The sequence below is a fragment of the Raphanus sativus genome, chromosome 2 (genome assembly GCF_000801105.2).
Source record: "Raphanus sativus cultivar WK10039 chromosome 2, ASM80110v3, whole genome shotgun sequence".
Taxonomy (NCBI): domain Eukaryota; kingdom Viridiplantae; phylum Streptophyta; class Magnoliopsida; order Brassicales; family Brassicaceae; genus Raphanus; species Raphanus sativus.
Window position 1 is genome coordinate 7,356,790 of NC_079512.1, and position 19,369 is coordinate 7,376,158.

The 19,369-nt window shown below is 32.9% G+C and overlaps 3 protein-coding genes and 1 long non-coding RNA gene across 4 annotated transcripts; all 4 read right to left on the minus strand.

Annotated features, from left to right (window-relative positions):
• Positions 1-3,541: 3,541 nt before the first annotated feature.
• Positions 3,542-4,872, minus strand: LOC130508783 (uncharacterized). The gene is made up of 2 exons (XR_008942962.1): positions 4,053-4,872; positions 3,542-3,889 (listed from the first exon to the last, which is right to left on the minus strand). It is a non-coding gene; the product is annotated as an uncharacterized LOC130508783 (long non-coding RNA).
• Positions 4,873-7,349: 2,477 nt separating this feature from the next.
• Positions 7,350-9,650, minus strand: LOC130508496 (F-box/kelch-repeat protein At4g38940-like). Its single transcript, XM_057004037.1, has 2 exons — positions 9,630-9,650; positions 7,350-8,180 (listed from the first exon to the last, which is right to left on the minus strand). Exons 1-2 carry the CDS (start codon positions 9,648-9,650, stop codon positions 7,350-7,352), a joined length of 852 nt encoding a protein of 283 aa, XP_056860017.1.
• A 445-nt stretch (positions 9,651-10,095) lies between these two features.
• Positions 10,096-12,988, minus strand: LOC108843567 (F-box/kelch-repeat protein At1g67480). The gene is made up of 5 exons (XM_018616795.2): positions 12,832-12,988; positions 12,291-12,360; positions 11,458-12,215; positions 11,068-11,386; positions 10,096-10,607 (listed from the first exon to the last, which is right to left on the minus strand). The coding sequence occupies exons 3-5, from the start codon at positions 11,919-11,921 to the stop codon at positions 10,299-10,301; spliced, it is 1,092 nt and encodes a 363-aa protein (XP_018472297.2). The 5' UTR covers positions 11,922-12,215; positions 12,291-12,360; positions 12,832-12,988; the 3' UTR covers positions 10,096-10,298.
• A 2,176-nt stretch (positions 12,989-15,164) lies between these two features.
• Positions 15,165-17,675, minus strand: LOC108832578 (receptor-like protein 11). The gene is given in 2 exon segments (XM_018606052.2): positions 15,165-16,719; positions 16,722-17,675. Coding segments are annotated over 2 exon segments (2,223 nt in total). The 5' UTR covers positions 17,586-17,675; the 3' UTR covers positions 15,165-15,360.
• Between the last annotated feature and the right edge of the window lie 1,694 nt (positions 17,676-19,369).

The following is a 19,369-nucleotide window of genomic DNA, read 5'->3' on the forward strand; positions in this document are numbered from 1 at the left end:
TTAATCTGACGACCACAATAATCAAAAAGTATTTCAAGGCAAACACATGACTTTACTTTTTCTTTCTTTTGTGGAAAAATAATAATTGTTTTCTTTTTGATGGAAAAAAAAATCTTACAATTAATTAGAAAAATTGAATTTTATGATTTTAATGGAAAACATGTTTTTGTTTTTGGTGAATAAAACAAGATATATGTTTTTGGCGGGAAAAAAATTATGTGTTTTCACAAAAAAAAGAACTAAATTTTCATTCTTAGCGGAAAAGTTAAAATTTTTATTTTTGGTAGATTTTTTTTTTTTGCATTTGACGTGAAAACAAAATAATGCGTTTTACATTTTTGTGAATTTGTTTTTCACATTTTGATGAAAAATGTGATTTTGCTTTTTTGGTGAAAAGCGAGTATGATATAATTTAAATATTATGTTATTTTAAAAATATTAATTTAATTAATAAAATCATGCAGGTACCATAAACCTTAATGGACAAACCTTGTCTAAACCCTGATATTTGAGTAACTGTCCATATCTATCTTATTAAAGTAGAAGTACTTTAAGCTTTTGTTTGGTAACAGGGATAGGAGTTTTTAAAAAAATAAATTTTGTTTGGTAACAAAGATAGTAGAGAATTTTGTCTTTTCTTTATTTAAATGATAGATTTAAGTATTTAATGTATTTTCCTAATTTAAATAATAGATTTCTTTAATAGAATGAATCTTAACCAAAATAAATTTCCTAATAGATTTTTTGTTAACATTTAATATTTTTCAATATTTATTAATAAAAATAATAAAATAAAAATGACACATCAAAATCAATTTATATATGATATGTATAAAATATAAAATATTTTATTTATAAATTGTTAGTATAAATATAGATATTATCATTAGAACAAATAAAAAATTGAAGTGAAAGCAAATATTTATACGGCCACGGGTCAAACTATAGAAATAAACAACAATGGCGTAAGATTTTTTTTTAACAAATTAATTTTAATTCCAAATATGTTTATATATTTTATGTATTTATAAATTATTTTATTTGTTATTAAGAATGCTAAGATTTTGGAATTAGAAACAATTATGACCCATCTCTATATTATTTTAATTTGGAATTTAAAATTTATATCAAAATATTTTTTAAACTTTTAATTTTTATTATAACTACAAATGTTAATTTTCAATCTAAATTTATGTTTAAATATTATAAACATATCATTTATAAATAAAAAACTAAAAACATAAAATAAATACCTGCCCGGTTGGGCGGGTCAAGATCTAGTTCTATCTTAACTTATTATAGTGTTGCTTGTTTGAACTAGCTTTTATTTGTACTCGTGTTCTGTGTTCGTTATATATATGAATGATTTCTGAGTATTTAAACTTAATTTAATGGTTTTGATATTTTCCAAATAACTTTTAAAAGTTGGCTATTCTAATAGTTTCGAGACAACCGAAAACTATCAATTGCAAAAAAGTGACCTGAAACTGTCTTAAATTGCTCATGCATTTCATAGCTAGATGAGCGCGCCTTTAATTCAGAGTGAAGAGGTGAAATACTAGCTCTCATATTCCTCGCTTCCATCAGTCCATCAAAAACTTTTACCGTATTATACCAACCTTATTTGGGATAAAGTTTCTAATCTTTCCATGACCCATCCGTAAAACAACATCTTCCTCGTGTATAAGGTAAACTTGTCACCTCTGACTCCCTTGATCGGTGTATCCTTCGAGTTATGGATGTATGTGTGTCAGACCAGAATAAAGATTCAGTTTCCACAAGTTTAAAAGTATTTCTAGGATCAATATCCAAATTGTTAAAAGTAGCATTGTTCAGTCATTTCCAAATATACCATAAAATCCATACAGATTGATAATTTTCCATTTAGTTTTAGTTTTAGTTTTTTATATTTCTCAAATTTTGGTTTTTGAATTTTCATACTTTTATATTAATTTTCAGTTTTTAACTTTGGTTTTTAGTTTTTAGATTTTGGTTTTGCTTTATTGTTTAGATGGTTTCCGCAAGTTTATGGTTTTTAGTTTTTAGTTTTCTAAAAAACTAATATCTTATTTTAAAAGAACATAACAAAATAGCAACAAATACTTAGAAGGTACTATTAAATTTAGCAAAATATAGTGATTATTATTTTAAAATAATACATGAACATATTTTTAACTATTATATTTTTACAAAAAAACCTACGTTGTACTAAAAGTATAAATCACAAAAATTTATGGATTAGACAGAACTAAAATTTTGAAACTATTTATAAATGATATTTTATAATTTTTAAAACTTGAATGACAATTTATTTGTTTTCAAAATTAATATAATAGATTGCATTAAAAAAACCTTTTATGTTTTTATAATTTTAGTTATTTTAATGTGTCCAATAATTATTCAGTAATCATATTATATAAATTAATAACTACTTGGTTACAATTAATTAGTATTCTGTATAAATTTATTTTATAGATATGAAACATAAATAAGTTACCTCACATTATTATTTAAAGGATAAGCATGTCCAAAAACTTGTATGGGGATTTTATATTTATAAAATATTATCTATTTAATCATCTATTCTATTAAAATAGAGTCCAATTTTTTTATCTACTTAAAAAGTTGACACTTAAGTTTTGGACCTATTCACATTTTTTAGAAATAAATATCTTCAATGATTTAGATTTTTCGGATATTACACTTTTGGATCTGTTTAAAACATATTAATAAAAATTAGACTAAATAACAATATTCCTTATTTATAGCAACTTATTAATAAAAATGACCATACATTTATAAAAGTTAATTCTCCGGTCTTTATACAGTAGAATTACTTAATAAAAATATTTTAAGTGAGATATATAAAATTATTTTATTGAATTTAACAAATAAATAATATAATAAGTTTTAAAATCTATTAAATTGAGAGTATTTTTTTAAACTCAGAAATTTCAATTTAAAAAATAATGTTTTGATTATCAATATAAACAAACAAAAATATCTTAATTTATATTAATTTATAATTTTTTAAAGCGCTTGAAAAACACGGATGAAAATTTAGTTGTTGCTTAAATCAAACAAAAAGACAGCACAACTAAATTTAAACAAAATCAAAATTTTAAATAAACAAACGGTTCCTATATTTTTAACCAAAAACCAAAATCCTTAACCGAACCAGTACTAAACTAAAAACCAAAAAAATACAATCCCAAGGCTAATCGAAACGTCTAAATATATAAGTGAACAAACAAAAATAATTTCGCGTCGCGGATACTATCCTAGTTAATTAATTAAAATGTAGCACTTTCTACCAAAAAAAAACATTTTTTAAATGTCCAAAAATGTTGGTTTTCTATAAAATGGTGTTGTCTCGTTCTTCTTACATGAACACAGTGTCTACTGATTTTTCTTGTATATATAATTCTGGCTATGTACATGCCCTTTCCTGAGTTACACATGTAATAAAAGGTAGTAGTGCTTTCTGGCTATATGGACATGCTTATTTTGGTTCTGTAAAACATTGGTGGAAGTTGACAAGAAAGGAAAGAGTATATTAGAAAGAAAAATGATGGTTCAGCTGGGTACGAGCCACCAGGCCACGTCTACTGCCGGGAGAGAACATTGTTGGAAATTGACAAGAAAGGAAAAAAAGTATATTAAAAACAAAAGATGGTGGTTCAGCTAAGTATGCAAGCCAACAAGCCATGTGAATCGAGTGATCGCTGCTCTGTGAAACCAGCCTAACGCATTGCACTCCCGTCTTTAGGAACCGCCTGTGTCAAACCTTCACCCAACACATACAGATTACCCTCGACTTGGACCGGGCGGTCCAGAAGATACCAAACGGAACCGGCTGGTGGGCTGGACCAGTGTTTTTTTTTTTTGACTAAAGATTTCAAATTAAAATATAAATATTAGAAGAGACCAAAGATCTTATAGTTTTGTAAAACTTGCATGAAACAAGTTTCGTGAATGATAGAATCTCAACCTCATCAAACAACAAAACAACAAAGGTAAAGATTAGATAACATATTTTAAATATTCACTACCTCCACATCTTCTCTGCGTAAAGAGTTGTCTTCCACTGCCACACAACAGACAAACATCTCAATTCAAGATAGACTCTCAACAACTCTCAAACAAATGCCCTCACTTCAAACCCCAAATCAGAACAAGTTTAAAAGAAGGAAAGAGAGTATTCCTGAATCAAACCACAACAGCAAGAGCTTTCATAATGTGAACATTATCAACACCATTGAACAAGAAGATCAAACTTCGCAGCTGTAACACTTGTAATTTATCAGACCTCTTGTAGATTCAGTTAAACATGAAAACATATTTCCCTGATAGAAATTATTTCAGTCTACACATCTTAAACCGCAAACAACAAGCAACAAGCTTAAATGAAGAAAGGAGTGTTCCCAAAATCAAATTACAACAACAAGAGGTTTCTCAATTCTAAATTTACCACCAGGAACAGTCAAACCAAGATCACACGAGTGATCAACTTCACCCCACATCTGACCTCCTTTGCGTCTTTCCAGAGAAATCTCAGCAAAAAAAACCTCCGTACTTACTCTTACCTCCCTACTCATACCTCCTTTACAACACAGCAAAACCAGCTTCCCGCCGTAACACACACAGTGTATAAACCCAACATCACGCATCCCAGCCAAGAACTCTTGCACGCCTTTCACCACTCCCCAACACCTCCGCTTTCGGTCATACCATCTCAACTTTCGGTCAAATCGAGAGATAGAGAGAGATTGAGAGAGAGCAAACCCCTAATTTGAAAACGACGAAAATGATGAGTTTCCCCCACTGTTCCGATCGCTTCTGCTGTACCCTAAACCAGCTCTTAATTTATAATCTAACCGACTTCCGTCTGGTTTATCTAAACCATCGAGTTATCTGATTGATTAATTTATCTGACTGACGACTACAAAAAAATTTTGGGTTAGGGTACAGCAGAATAACCGGCTTCCGTCTGGTTTATCTAATTGTTTTTCCTGGGTTACATGGTAGTTTGCATATTTGAAATTTGTTTTTTTGCAATTATATATTTTTATTTAAATTTACTTCAATTTGTAGAAAACCTTTTTATCCGATTTAAATTTAAATTTCCACACAATTTAACATATAGTTTTGATGTAAATGAGTAGTTTTTTTAGATTAAAGTAACAAACAACTTTGCTTATTTTAAAATGTATTTTAAAATACATAAACCAAAAATATCCAATTTAAATAGTAAAGATAACGAAAATAGATATATTTTTTGGTCAAAGTCTGTTTACTCATTACTCTCTTTCTTTCATTTTAATTGTCATTATAAACTTGTGCAAACTAGTTAAAAAATCATTTAATTTTGCATATTTTCTATGTAAAAACATCATTACTCATATATCAAAATTAGAAAATAAAACTAATAAATTATGCATTGAAATGATAAGACGACACTTATTTTGCAAAAATTAATTCTGTACAACGACACCTAATAGGAAATAGATGGAATAAATAGGATGAATTGATATTGTTTTGTATTTTATTTTTGTATAATTTCATTTTAATCTTCTAATAATAATAACAAGAAAACAATATTATGCGTTTTCTGAAAAATTATTACATTTTGGTGTGAAAACAAAATTTTGGAGATCGAAGTCAAAACATGACTTTACATTTTTGTGAAAAAAATTTAAAATTTTACTTTTTGGCAAGAAAACAATTATTAGCGAGCAAATGAAATCATATGTTTTTAGTCAGAAATTAGAATTTATAATTTTGGTAGAAAAATAATTTTTGTGAAAGAAAAAATTAGATGTTTCTATAATAAACAAAAAAATACGAAAAATAAAATTTTACTTATTTGGTAGGAAAATAAAAATCTTTTGTTTTGGTGTGAAACATATTTTTGTGGAAAAATAAGTTTTGTATTTTTAGTAAAAAAATAAATAATTTTTTGTTTTCCACAGATTTGGCGGTATGATATAATTTAAAAAAAAAAATATTTTTTTGTTTTCCACAGATTTGGCGGTATGATATAATTTTAGTTATGATTTATTTTATTCTAAAAATATTAGTTTAACTGAAAAAAAAACTTACGGGTATCCTAAATCTATTCAGTAAACCGGTAAACCTTATTTGAACTCTGATATTGGGGTAGCTGCCCAAATTTTATCCTAAGTTTCTAACTCATCTAGTCAAACCGAATTAGGTTTTGGGTTTAATATTTTATCCCTAATAATACATGAACGTGGTTAGAAACATTTATGAGAAAGGGTACATCATGCCATCTGGGGACAATATGATCAAGATAAGGGATCAGGCAAAGGCACTCACTCGCCTCTTCACCGGCTGGTCTGCGCTCAACTTGTTTGTAATGTCCGAAGAGTATCCTATTTTCTTGAAACCATTTCTTCAACGTTATAGAGAACGTACAGCCACAGATGAAATTAACTTTGGTCAAGTTATAGGAAAAGCTGTAGCAATTCTCTGTATCACAGATTCTTGTGGACTTGACTAATATTCATATTCTGATCCAGGTTTTGGACAATCTCGAAACTTTACATGAATTACTCGGACTTGAGGCATTTTGAACGGAGATGCTTCCGTGGATGAATCAAAGTAAAAGACAATATACTGTTTGCCTCTAACATCGTTTAAGAACACAAGTAAATAACTATTGTGTTGTAGAAATAGCCTTCACAAATCATACCCACATTGCATCAAAAAACTATTATAGAAAGAAATGTCTTCCACTGCCACACAACATACAAACATCTCAATTCAAGAGGTTTGTGATCAAAGACGCATTCCGTCAAGGACTTGTGCATATGTGTGTATAGGAGGAGTACAGCACATCCGCTCACCATTTTGTTCAATGACCAACGTAAATGGTGACTTAGCTACTACTAAGCGATCAAGATATTACATATTCATTACCTCTACATCTTCTCTGCGTAAAGAAATGTCTTCCGGCTGCCACACAACAGACAAATTAAACATCTGAATTCAAGATAGACTCTCATCAACTCTCAAACAAATGCCTTCACTTCAAACCCTAAAACAGAACAACAAGTTTAAAAGAAGGAAAAAGAGTGTTCCTGAATCAAACCACAGCAGCAAGAGCTTTCGTAATGTGAACATTATCAACACAACTGAACAAGAAGATCAAACTTCGCAGCTGTAACACTTGTAATTTATCAGACCTCTTGTAGATTCAGTTAAACATGAAAACATATTTCCCTGATAGAAATTATTTCAGTCTACACAACTTAAACCGCAAACAACAAGCACCAAATGCCCTCACATCACAACAAGCTTAAATGAAGAAAGGAGTGTTCCTAAAATCAAACCACAACAACAAGAGGTTTCTCAATGATAAATTGACCACCAGGAACAGTCAAACCAAGATCACACGGGTGATCAACTTCACCCCACATCTGACCTCCTTTGCGTCTTTCCAGAGAAATCTCAGCAAAAAAAGCCTCCCGCATGATTCTGACACCTGCTTTAGGACACAGCAAAACCAGCTTCCCACCGTAACACACAGTCTGTATATACCCAAAATCAAGCGTCTGAGCCAACAACTCTTCCACGCCTTTCACCACTCCCCAACACCTCCGCTTCGGGTCATACCATCTCAACTTGTTCTTACGAGAATCGTGGTAGTACAAAACATCATCAACGACACACGCCTTCCACCACTCCTTGGAACTCAGCACCTTGTCCATTTCCCATTTGCTTTCCTTTGGATCGTAAACAAAGCTCTTTTGAATATCCCTCATGTACATCTTACCACCCATCACCACCGCATAACCAAATATCCAAAGGTCATCTATCTCCATCCCTGCCTTGGTTGTCATCTCAGGCTCCCACGTTTGTGTTTCGGTATTGAACACCACCACGGCCTTGGAATTTGAGTAGAAGTCATCACATCCAATAACGTAGATCCTCCCATCCACAAAGGCGGCGACATGGGGAAAGGCATGCTCGGGAGGGGTTGAACAGTATGAGATCTGCAGTCGATGCTGAAAGCACTCGATGTCATCTTTACCCCACCAAACACGTATATCCTCGAACCTACTGCCAAAATGCTTCCACCCCAAGGCAAAGCGGGAAGCCCAGGGATGAGGACCAAGCGGTGGTGGCCGATGCTGCGGGTATACAAACGGATATCGCTGTTCTCAACGTTACGGACTGAAACATAGAGACAGTGTTCAGCGCAACCCGACGAAGATCGTCTCGCGTATACCTCAGGCGACGAAACGCAGAATAACCCTAATTGCAAGGTCAAGTCGCGAGAGAGAGAGAGGGAGAGAGAGGGAGGGAGCAAATCCCTAATTTAACACGAAAGAAAACGATGAGTTTCCTTCCCACTGTTCTGATCGCTTCTTGCAGTTCTGCTAAACCATAAACCAGCTCTTATTTTAAAATCTAACCGGCTTCCCTCTGGTTTATCTAAACCATCGACTTGTTTGATTAAAATAATCTGACGACTACAATAATTGAAGGGGGGTTATTGGTACAAGAGAATAACAATAATATATGCTACTAGTGTTCTTCAACTATAAAGATAATGAAAATAGATTGATTTTTTTTCGGGTCAAACTCTGTTTACTTTTTATATTGGGTGAACTAATACTGTTTTGTAATCTATTTTTATATAATTTCATTTTCATTTTCTAATAATACTTGGGAGAAAATAAGATGATGTGTTTAGCCGAAGAAATATTACATTTTGGTGATAAAACAAAATTTTGGAGATTGAAGGCAAAACATATGACTTTACATTTTTGTGAAAATAATATGTTACATTTTTGGAAGTAAAACAAGTTTTTGGCGAAAACCAAAATCCTAAGTAAAATAATGTTTTGTGTAGGAAAACAAAACAAGACTTTTTTTTATGGGAAACCAAAAAAAATTATTCCTGACGATAAAACAAAATTTACGTATTTGGTAAGAAAACGAAATTTTATGTTTTGGTGTGAAACATATTTTTGGTGGAAAATAAATTCTGTAAATAATTTTTGATTTAGATAGTTTTGGCTGTATAATATGATTTTAGTTATGATTTATTTTATTCTAAAAATATTAGGTTAACTGAAAAAACTTACGGATACCTAATTAGAGTATGATAGTGGAAGCACCTTAACCTAATGGTTAAGGTTTAAAGGCTTCTACATCCATGTTTGGGGTTCGACTCCCAGACTATGCAATTTATTGCAGATTTTCTTAAATCCAGGTTTCAAGTCCCACAGAGAACGCGATTTATTAGGCAACTATGCAGATTATGGAATGAAGGATTACAGGCAACTATGCGATTATGGAAAGAAAGATTACAAGAGAGATCTTCAACATGGTGCAAGTAAATCTGGTCAGGCGTGGATCTTCATAGGACAGTTCATATGATGCAGTTAGGCGTAGATCTTCATAAAACATGTATTATTGTCGGTTGTTGAATTATCTATGTAATATTCCTGATAATTGTAATATCATAATAAATCACCGTTAAAAAAAATTAAAGTATGATATTAGGGTAGCTGCCCAAATTCTATCCTAAGTTTCTAACTCATTTAGTCAAACCTGATTAGGTTGGGGGTTTAAAATTTTGGAAGGATTTAAGGTACCCGCGAAGGATAGTTACCCATTATTAACATCCCTAATAATACAGGAACGTGGTTAGAAACTATTATGAGAAAGGGTGCATCTTGCCATCTGGGGACAATATGATCAAGATAAGGGATCAGGAATAGGCACTCGTCTCTTCACCGGCTGGTCTACGCTCAACTTGTTTATAATGTCCAAAGAGTATCCTATTTTTTGAAATCATCTCTTCAATGTTTTAGAAAACATACTGTAGCAGATGTAACTTTGGTCAAGTTATAGAAGCTGTAGCAATTATCCGTATCACAGATTCTTGTGGACTTGACTTATATTCATATTCTGAAACTTTTACATGAGTTACTCGGACTTGAGGCATCTTGAACGGAGATGCTTCCATGGATGAATCAAAGTAAAAGACAATATACTGTTCGCCTCTAACATCGTTTAAGAACATCAGTAAATAACTATTGTTGTAGAAATAGCCTTAACTAATCAAACCCACATTGCATAAAAAGAAAAAAAAATATTCCAACTTTTGTTACAAGGAACAAAGGTAGAGAATTTCAAACAAAACACACACACTCCACTTTATTCAAACTGTATCAAAGATCAGTGTAAAACTCAACGCTCTCTTTTAAGTTTGGATCATGGATAAATGTGACAACAATGGTATCAATAAGATCATCATAAAATCAGGCTATGATTGTGACGCTGCATACGCAGGAACCAGACAGTTTTATCTCAGATGTTTTCCACTGCCTGCCTGGTGCAGCATCCGGATCGTACAGCAAAGTGCTGTGACCAGTCTCTTCTTGAGACGGAAAAAGAAGAAGCTTCCCACTCAGCTTACCAAACTGAAACCCTGCCCTCGAGCTTCCTGAAAGCGGTAGAGCCACAACTTCCCAAGTATCTTCTTCTGCATTGAAGACAGACATCTTCCTCTGGTTCTTCCACTCGATACAGAATAGTTTTTTTCCTACTTCAACATGAGCTGTGACCATCTGCAATTATATCAAGAGCATCCAAATATTAGAGAGTCTGTATCAATGTTCAAAAAATTGTTAGCAACTAGGCATATTATTAAGAGCCTGGGCTAGGCCTATGCATTAATAAATTATTGATTCATTTTTATATAAAATATTTAGTTTTTAATTTTAGTTATAAAAATATTTTAATGAATTGTCAAAATTATATATACAAGACAAAATAAATTAGAAAAATTTGTGGATTTATAATAATATTATAGTTTAATTTAACAGATTTAGACTAATTTAGATCAATTCAAAACCGATGTAAAACGGTTTAAACAAATGTAGAATGGTCTAAATCGTATAAATCAGATTTTATGAAAACCGTTTCGGATAGTACCGGTTATTTGCTGTACCGATTTTCAGAACCGGACTCTATACTTTAAAACCAAGCTAAAGAAACACAAGTATCAATCTGACGAGAAACACTTACAGTTACACCGTTTTTGCTGCCACACCAGGAACCACACCGAGGGTTGTACACATCAACAAGTTTTGAGTTACCAATGGTGAAGTTGGATCTCCCACCCATCACGTATAGCTTCCCGTTGAAGCCGCTAGCGAAACATCCCCATCTCGGACGCCTCAGAGACTCTATGAAAGTCCAAATCCCCGTCTCTGGATCGTAAACCTCCGCACTAGACAGACTCTCACCATTTCCACCGTGACCTCCCACCACGTAAACAAGCCCATTCACCTCAGCGCAAGCAAAGTCATAACGAGCCTCCTTCAAGTCAGCTAGTCTGCTCCAGCTGGATTTGAAACATATATAAATAAAAAATCTACGCAATCATTGGATTAAAGAAAATAAAAGATGACGAACCTGTTGAGGCAAGTATCAAACTGATAAACATCAGAAGATGCAACATAAGAGCCATTGATCATAGCGCAGCCAGCAATAACAATGAGTTTCCCATCAACCACAACCACCTTAAACCCTGTCTTTACAGGACCAGGCATTGGTGGAAGAGATGATAGCTTATGTCCCAGACAGTCCATCACCTCCCAGTGGCTCTCTTTCCCTCCAGCATCCATGGTCAAGACATAGAGCCACTCCTCAAGCATACCGGCGAGTCTTCTCACGGTAATAAACTCTCTGCTCTGGACAACATACCTCCATTTCTTACAGACACGTCCCATGGAAGGCAAGCTAGCACGCGGAACCAACGCCAGACAAAGCTTTGCCACGTCATCAGACAACCCCGGGATCAGAGGCTCAGACAACAAACGTGAACTGAGATCAAGATTTATAATCCTTTTCTTCCCACTACTAACAACAGCCTCCATCTTTTTGAGATGGATAAATCTCCCAATATAATTTTTTTCTATCTAAAAGTAAAAGTTTGGTGTATGAAAAAAAAAGTTATTGAAGAATCTCGTGAAAACCGTCACGTATAGGGATTTTCAAAGACAAGGGAATAAACAGATTGGATGAGAAGAAGACTACTGCAGTGACCAACGATGAATGATGATGATGTCCAGCTTCATATTCCATACCAATGGAATCGTTTGATCTAGAGATGTTATGATCTACGGTTGTTGTTAAATTAATGTTGTTTCTTCTCAGACACATCTCTGTATCTAAAAAAACAAAACAAAGATTAAAGTCAACAACAGGTTCCCAAAATATAGAGAGTTATAGGAAAGAAGACATACCATTAAAAGGGAATGCTAGTGAAGGAGATTTAGCCAACCGCAACATCCATCTTTAGAATTTGCGAATGTTCTGCTATTATATAATTTAAGAGAAAGTCAAATCTTGAACGAAGTCAAGAAACCAATAAGATCGCAATCAAGAGAATCAAACAAAGAGATAGGATGTTCCACTAAAAAGAACAAACAGCCTTATGTAACCACACGAAATCAAGAAAAGGAAAAGCAATTTGAATGGCTATCAATTAATTTCCTGAAAAAGGGAATATATATTGTCATGAAAGTCAGAGACTACCAAACAAAAAAAAAAGAAAAAAGTTCCGCAGAGTTGGCCAAGATCTTAAGATCGGTGCTTCCAAGACCAGAAAAAAAAAATCTAACAATCAATACAAAAAATGCAGAAAATTTACTAGAATGGTGGTTAGTTAGACCTGAAGCAGATGATTCATTTCTAAAGAAGAAATTAAAAAAATCCAAATGTCTAAGACATTTATATAAAGAAGAGCGAAAATGGCGGAAAGAAAAAGGATAGGGATGAAAGTACCGAGAGAATAGGGAGGCCTTGTCTTTTTTCTTTTGAGTCTTTGTTCTTCGTTTATGCGTTGAACTTGGTTTGCAGACAAGATACCATTCAGACAGAGTGAGAGAGAGAGAGATAATAATAAGGATGGTGGATTTATAAAGGGGAGCGTGAGACTCGGAGAGTTATTATTATTATATGACCAAAATCACTGGAGGAAGCTTTCTACGGTGGATCGCCGTAAGATAATCTTGTCTACTAGTCTCCACGTCACTTTCACCCCATCACAATCTATTTATTATTTTATTTCTCCATTTACTTACAGGAGACATGTTTTTAATCCAGACCACGACGAAGACATGTTTTATTTTTATAAAGTAAACTCTACTCCATTACAGTAGTTTTAATCTATGTCCATTATGATATTTTTTCCTGGGGTGAGGACCAACCTTGGATATAGAAGGCATATTTGAATAAAGTAGCATTTTAGAAAAACTTCTACCGAAACACCAAATTTAATATTAAAACTAGATTCTGAAAAAGGCGGATATTTTTTTTTTAGTTTAATTTTTAGATTTGTGTAATTTTTAATTATATTTGTGTTTTCCGTTGTAATCATATTTGTGTAAAATATTTTTTTAAAAATAATTAGACATAATATTTTATCAGTAGAACATGATCTTGTTTTAATAAAATAGATTTTGAATTTACATTGTTTGGTCTTTAGAAACCAATCTGGTTCATGGACATTTCATAAGCAAACGTGTCGGGTTTGTTAAATTGTATAAGTTATTTTTTTGTAATCATGAAACAAAAGAAACCAGTTGTAAATATATATAAAATATATACATGAAAAATGACCTGCGCTTTAATCCAATCCAATCAGCTCCATTAGACTAATCTATGTCCATTAAGATTTTCTTTTTGTGTGCACAAAAAGAAAAAAAATATTTTTTTGTTGGGGACTTTGGGGTTAGGGCCACCAACCTTTGGAAAGGAGTCATATTTGAATAGAAGTCGTATAACACATGTTTTGATCCAAAAGAAAAAAAGTCATATAACAAATGGTTACCGCTTTAAATTAGTGACTAACTAGATTAGGACCCGCCCTAAAGGGCGGAAATTGATTTGTCAAATTTCAATTAATAATATATGGTATATATAATATGTGTATATAATATTATATATATTTTGTGTAACATTTATATATATATATATATACATATTAGACATATGTATAATATTTTATTAAATATATATAGAATTTAATAGTGTTATAATTTGTGTTGTACTTGTTATTAGTTTGTATTTAATCTTCTTTTATTTTTAGTATAATAATTTGCTTTGTCACACCTTTTACCTTTTAACTTATACATATAGTTATGCTCTTTTTCAAAAAAAAAACTTATACACATAGTTTCGTAAAATATAATATATGAAAAACATATTTAAAAAATCTATTGACCATATGCCACCATTATTTGGTTGTTTGAACAAAAAAAATCATGTTCTTGCATAACTGTGTATGTTGTGATATGATGTAGGTGAAGAGTAAATATATGGAAGTAAAGTTAGTGATACGATCATGAGTCTATGTTGGTCTATGCCACAATTATTTGGTTTTTGGAAGATCAATAAGCATAAGCATACATGGTCTTTGTATGCTTACGTTGTAAATGAGTCAGATATTTTTTTCTCTTATGTCTGGAATGATATGGAACTCGTTGATTTAAGAGTGATTCAGTTTTATATGATCTAATTATATTAAGAGATTAACCAAAAATATTATAAGAGTGTTACTGGTTAGGTTTAACTAATCTATGTTGGTTAAGATTTGGTTTAATTTAAGTTGGTAGGTTGCATTGTATAGGAAGCATGATATATTCTATCAACAACTATGAAAGAGTCCAAAATTTAAATGAGAATTTCAAATAGTAGATAATCCCTAAATTAATAGATTAGATGTTTTTTTTTTGTAGGGGTTGATTAGTAACTTACGTTTTGACTAACATTTTGCCGTTTTGTCGGTTTAACTAATTGGGCGGAACTATAATCATAAACGGGTCGAACTCTTGGATACGCTGGGTGACCCTTTCTAACATCGCATATAAGGAGGATGCAAGGATGCGCCGTGAAAAGTGATTTAGGTCAAAACTAATTTGCCATTTGAGTAACAACAGGACACATTAACATTACTTATACGTACAGCCTTCGCGAGGAAAATATAAAGCGATCTCAATCTGCAAAAGCATATAGCGCCGATAACCAGTTACTTTACACACCATATGTTAATGAATTAATCCGATACATTAAACGATTCGGAGTCTATAATTCATACATTCGTTGTGACTTATGTAGGAAGAAATTACTGCATGCATTCTTAAATTTAAGATTAAAACCCACCAAAGAAGTTTAGTACACAAAACCATATAATAGAAAACTACATTTAGAGAACACAAACACATACACATACACATATGCTTCACAAGCAATTACAAGGCCATAAGAAATTGTGTTCAGCGAGGCACTTCTAGCGAGTATATTGGGCTTGTTTCAATGGAACTTTTCCATGAACCACTCATGTCCGTGTGGAAAGAAGATATGTCCAATCACCATTCCGCAGAACACACCAGGTCCATATGCTATCGCTGCTGCTATCCAATTAACCACTTGTTCTTTCGGCTCGGACAAATCATCCGATTCTTGTTGTATAGGATTCGAAACATGAGTTTCACCACATATCTCATTAAGACCATAGAGTCTTGGGTTGTCCATGAACGAAGAACATTTTTGCCTTTGAAATTGTGTTCCGAGTGGTATTGGACCTTGGAGATTGTTGTGGGAGAAGTCCATGACGGATAAAAAAGAGAGGCTACCAAGATCTCTAGGAATCTGGCCAGACAGCTTGTTCCGGGACACGTCTAGTGCTTCAAGATTTTTCAGATTTGCCAATGACTGTGGGATATTATTCGTGAACTGGTTACCGGACAAGTTGAGAACACGCAACTCCTTCAACAAACCAATAGATTCGGGAATATTTCCAAAGAAAGCATTTCTTGAAAAGTCAATGGCTCTGAAGTCTCTTCTGATCCTCTCAAATTCTGTATCGACTCCTTTATGCACCATTTCCATCGAATTATGATAGTCGATACCGAACCTTGGGCTGCCTAAGGTCTCATCGTCATATGCTTGTTGCACGGATGTCACCATGTTATGCCAAGAAGAAAAATAGAAAGACGGCAAGGATCCAGTGAAGCTATTGTGTGATATATCGATGACTCTTAAATTCTGAAACCCAATGGACGCATGAGAATGATACAACTGCCCGTAGAATTGGTTTGATCGGAGGATGAGGACGTTTAGCGACTGTAGGGAACCCAACCAAAACGGATACTCGTCCTTAAGTTTGTTGCTTCGCACATTCACCATTTGCAATAAACTGCAATTGATCAGTGATTTTGGAAGTTTTCCTTCCAACCGGTTGTGGCTGACATCTAGTACTTTAAAGTTGGGAGCATTGACAAATATGTCTGGGAGAGTCCCACTGAGATTGTTATTACTCATTAGCAACTCTTCAAGTGAAACAGTTAGATCCCTTAAACATTGAGGAATTGAGCCACTAAATCTGTTGTTTGACAAATCTAGGAACTCTAACGACCTAAGGTTGCAAATCCATTGTGGCAATGGTCCTTGGAATGAGTTTGAGCTAAGATCCAACTGTGTGATTTGTGGGCTTTCATCTAACACTTTGGATGGTGATTTTTCAAAGCTGCTAAAAGAGTTATAACTAAAATCTATATCAAGAAATTTATATATAGTTCTGGGAACTGGGCCATCGAATTTGTTATGATCAAGGTATAAAACTATAGAAGACGGCAATAAAGATATATTCCTAAACTCTATAGGTCCTGTACTCCTGTGAATTGGTTTTCCCCCAAGAAAACCTTCATTAAATTAGGAACTGTGAATAAAGACGTAGGAAAAGACCCAGAAAAAGAGTTTTCACGCACATCAAAATAATCCAAACCTTGGAATCCACTCATGTCAACTGGAAGAGTGGATTCAAAGTAATTATTGTTGAGGTGGACTTCGGCAAGTTTTGTTAAGTTGACAAAGGAAACTGGAATATTTCCACTGAATTTGTTGTGGCCGAGGTTCAAGTAATATAGTTGTGTTAGGTTTCCTAATGAAGCTAGAATATTACCAACTAAGTGATTATCCGAGAGCACAACCCACTCGAGACTAGAAAGCTTTCCAACTGAAGCTGGAACTTGACCTACTAATCTATTATTTGAAAGGTCAAGATATGTAAGATGGGAAAGATTTCCTAATGACTCTGGAATTTGGCCTACTAAAGCATTATGGGAAAGGTCAAGAACTTCGAGACGAGAAAGGTTTCTAAAAGAAGACGGAATTTCTCCATAGAGACTGCTATTGTAAAGGGATAACTTAGATAAACGTTGGAGTTTGAAAAGAGCGCTATTTGGTTTCAGAGTGCTATTAAGAGAGATGGAAGGAAGTTCAAGTGAAATCACCTCACCAGATTTGTCATCGCACTTGACCTCCACCCAAGAACAACAATCACTGCTCTTGTTCCATGAGCTTAAAGATGTATCATTAGCATCTGGGTTATGCCGAAGAATCGGAAACTCATCTCTAAATTTCAAAAGAGCATCCCTCTGGTCGTGGCGGCAATAGCTAAGTGTAGGAGAAGCAAGAGTGCCAAGTAAGAGGGAAATCAAGAAGAAGAAATAAGAATAACAATGCCTTCCAACCATTTTCTTTTGTTATTTTGTGTGTGTTTGCGGATCAATAGATTATGTAATGTTTCTACGGCTTCCATCTTTTAAACAGAAGAAACTCATTGATTTGTGGAGCTCTTGACTTGGAAAATCTTGCGTCAACTCATTAGATCGGTTGATTTGTCAAATCTTCCTACCTACTTTATCATAAATGATTTGGACCCCTCTTCTATGCTTTAAATCCCAAGTTCATACAAGTTAGAGCAAAGTCAAAGAACTCATAAATGACTTAGTTTTTCATGAACTTATTTTTCAATAGAACTTGACTTTAACAGAATGATAAAATAAATTTGTTGAAGTATTTTCCAAAATTACTATAACTTATCAAACCCTTATGAAAGTTTTTACTCGACTTTCCCAATTAGTAGTTTTTTAAAAATTATATATCAAAATTTACCTAAAGTCTTTAAGTTGTGTCCATGAAGAAAAGACAATTTGTGGGTCTGGTCTCCTGGTACTAGACCTCAGAGATTATTGTCGAAAAAGTTAGTGTTTGATAGAAAAGAGAGATTAGCAAAAGATCCATAGGAATTTGGCATGGCAGTTTGAATGGTATGAGTCTAGGTCATCCAGATTTGTTAGATTTTTGAATAATTGATCCAGTCAACCTGAAACGTAAAGAAAATCAAAATATTTGAAACGGTCTTTAATGCATTATACCTTCTCGCCTGAGATAAGGGCACCGTTACGATCATCCCCCCCTCCTTAACAGCTAAAAAAGAAAGAGAGAAAGAAAGCAGGACCCAAGTCTTCAACACCCATATTTTACTCAAAACTACTCTCAAGTTTACTTATATGCTTATATCTCTTGTTCACAATAGCTGTATAAGCTCAAATAATCAATAATATACACTTTCGATACCCAGAATAATTGGTTTCCGTTTCTTATTCAATAGTATGTTTTTTACTTACTCAATATGTTAGTATAAAACATAAACACTAAAGAGTTTTTAGGGGATTTTGAGGATCATCATTTGGCATCTTGAAAAAGAGGGGGTTTCAGCACAGTAACACTAAATATTTTGACGTGAACACACATTACAATGGCTGGAATAAGCATATCCGCTCTCTGAGACGAAACAGTTTGGGCCCAACTGTACCAGTGCCGTAGCAACAATCATCGATTTGGATATTACACTCCCACGGCCACATGTACCAGTTAAGTTACAACTTGTTGTCTCTGCTCAACTTTTAGTACAAAAAGATCATTGTCCAACTACGTAATTAGTAGTTAATCGTATTTTACGTAATTAGTAATTAATCAATCGCAAAACGTATTTTACAATTAATTAGCGACTGACTCACTTGGTCCCATATCATTGCATCGTAGAAATCAACAGTCGTAGTTTCGCTTAATAGGAAAACTAGAGCTTTATCCTTGCACCCGCACGGATCGTTATTTCATTTTTATATAAATGAATATTATTTAAACGTTTATTGGTTTATATTTTAAATATTTATTATATTTTAAATATTTTATAAATACAACAATCAAATCGTTTACGTGCTGTAGAAAATAGTGAGCCATGTCCGCTACTAAACTTTTAACATGAAATTATTTTTAAAATATAATAATAATTTAAATATTTTGATCAGATATGTATAATATGATGAGATTTAGATACGTTAGAAAAATAATATTTGGTTATAAACATTAAACATTGTTATACAAAGATATTTAAATTTTCTTGTTGAAAATAATTCATAGTAACTGAAATGATTAAACGTATATGTTAGAATTTTTGAAATATATATAATCT

What these genes read in the sequence shown, in the direction of transcription:
- LOC130508496 (XM_057004037.1), bottom strand. Translation starts at nt 9,650, where the DNA reads ATGGGTAACTATCCTTCGCGG. An exon ending in TGGGTAACTATCCTTCGCGG is followed by an intron (nt 8,181 to 9,629) that starts GTACCTTAAATC and finishes CGTTGAGAACAG; the next exon opens with CGATATCCGTTTGTATACCC.
- LOC108843567 (XM_018616795.2), bottom strand. Translation starts at nt 11,921, where the DNA reads ATGGAGGCTGTTGTTAGTAGTGGGAAGAAAAGGATTATAAATCTTGAT. An exon ending in TTTGATACTTGCCTCAACAG is followed by an intron (nt 11,387 to 11,457) that starts GTTCGTCATCTT and finishes TTTCAAATCCAG; the next exon opens with CTGGAGCAGACTAGCTGACT. An exon ending in GCAGCAAAAACGGTGTAACT is followed by an intron (nt 10,608 to 11,067) that starts GTAAGTGTTTCT and finishes ATATAATTGCAG; the next exon opens with ATGGTCACAGCTCATGTTGA.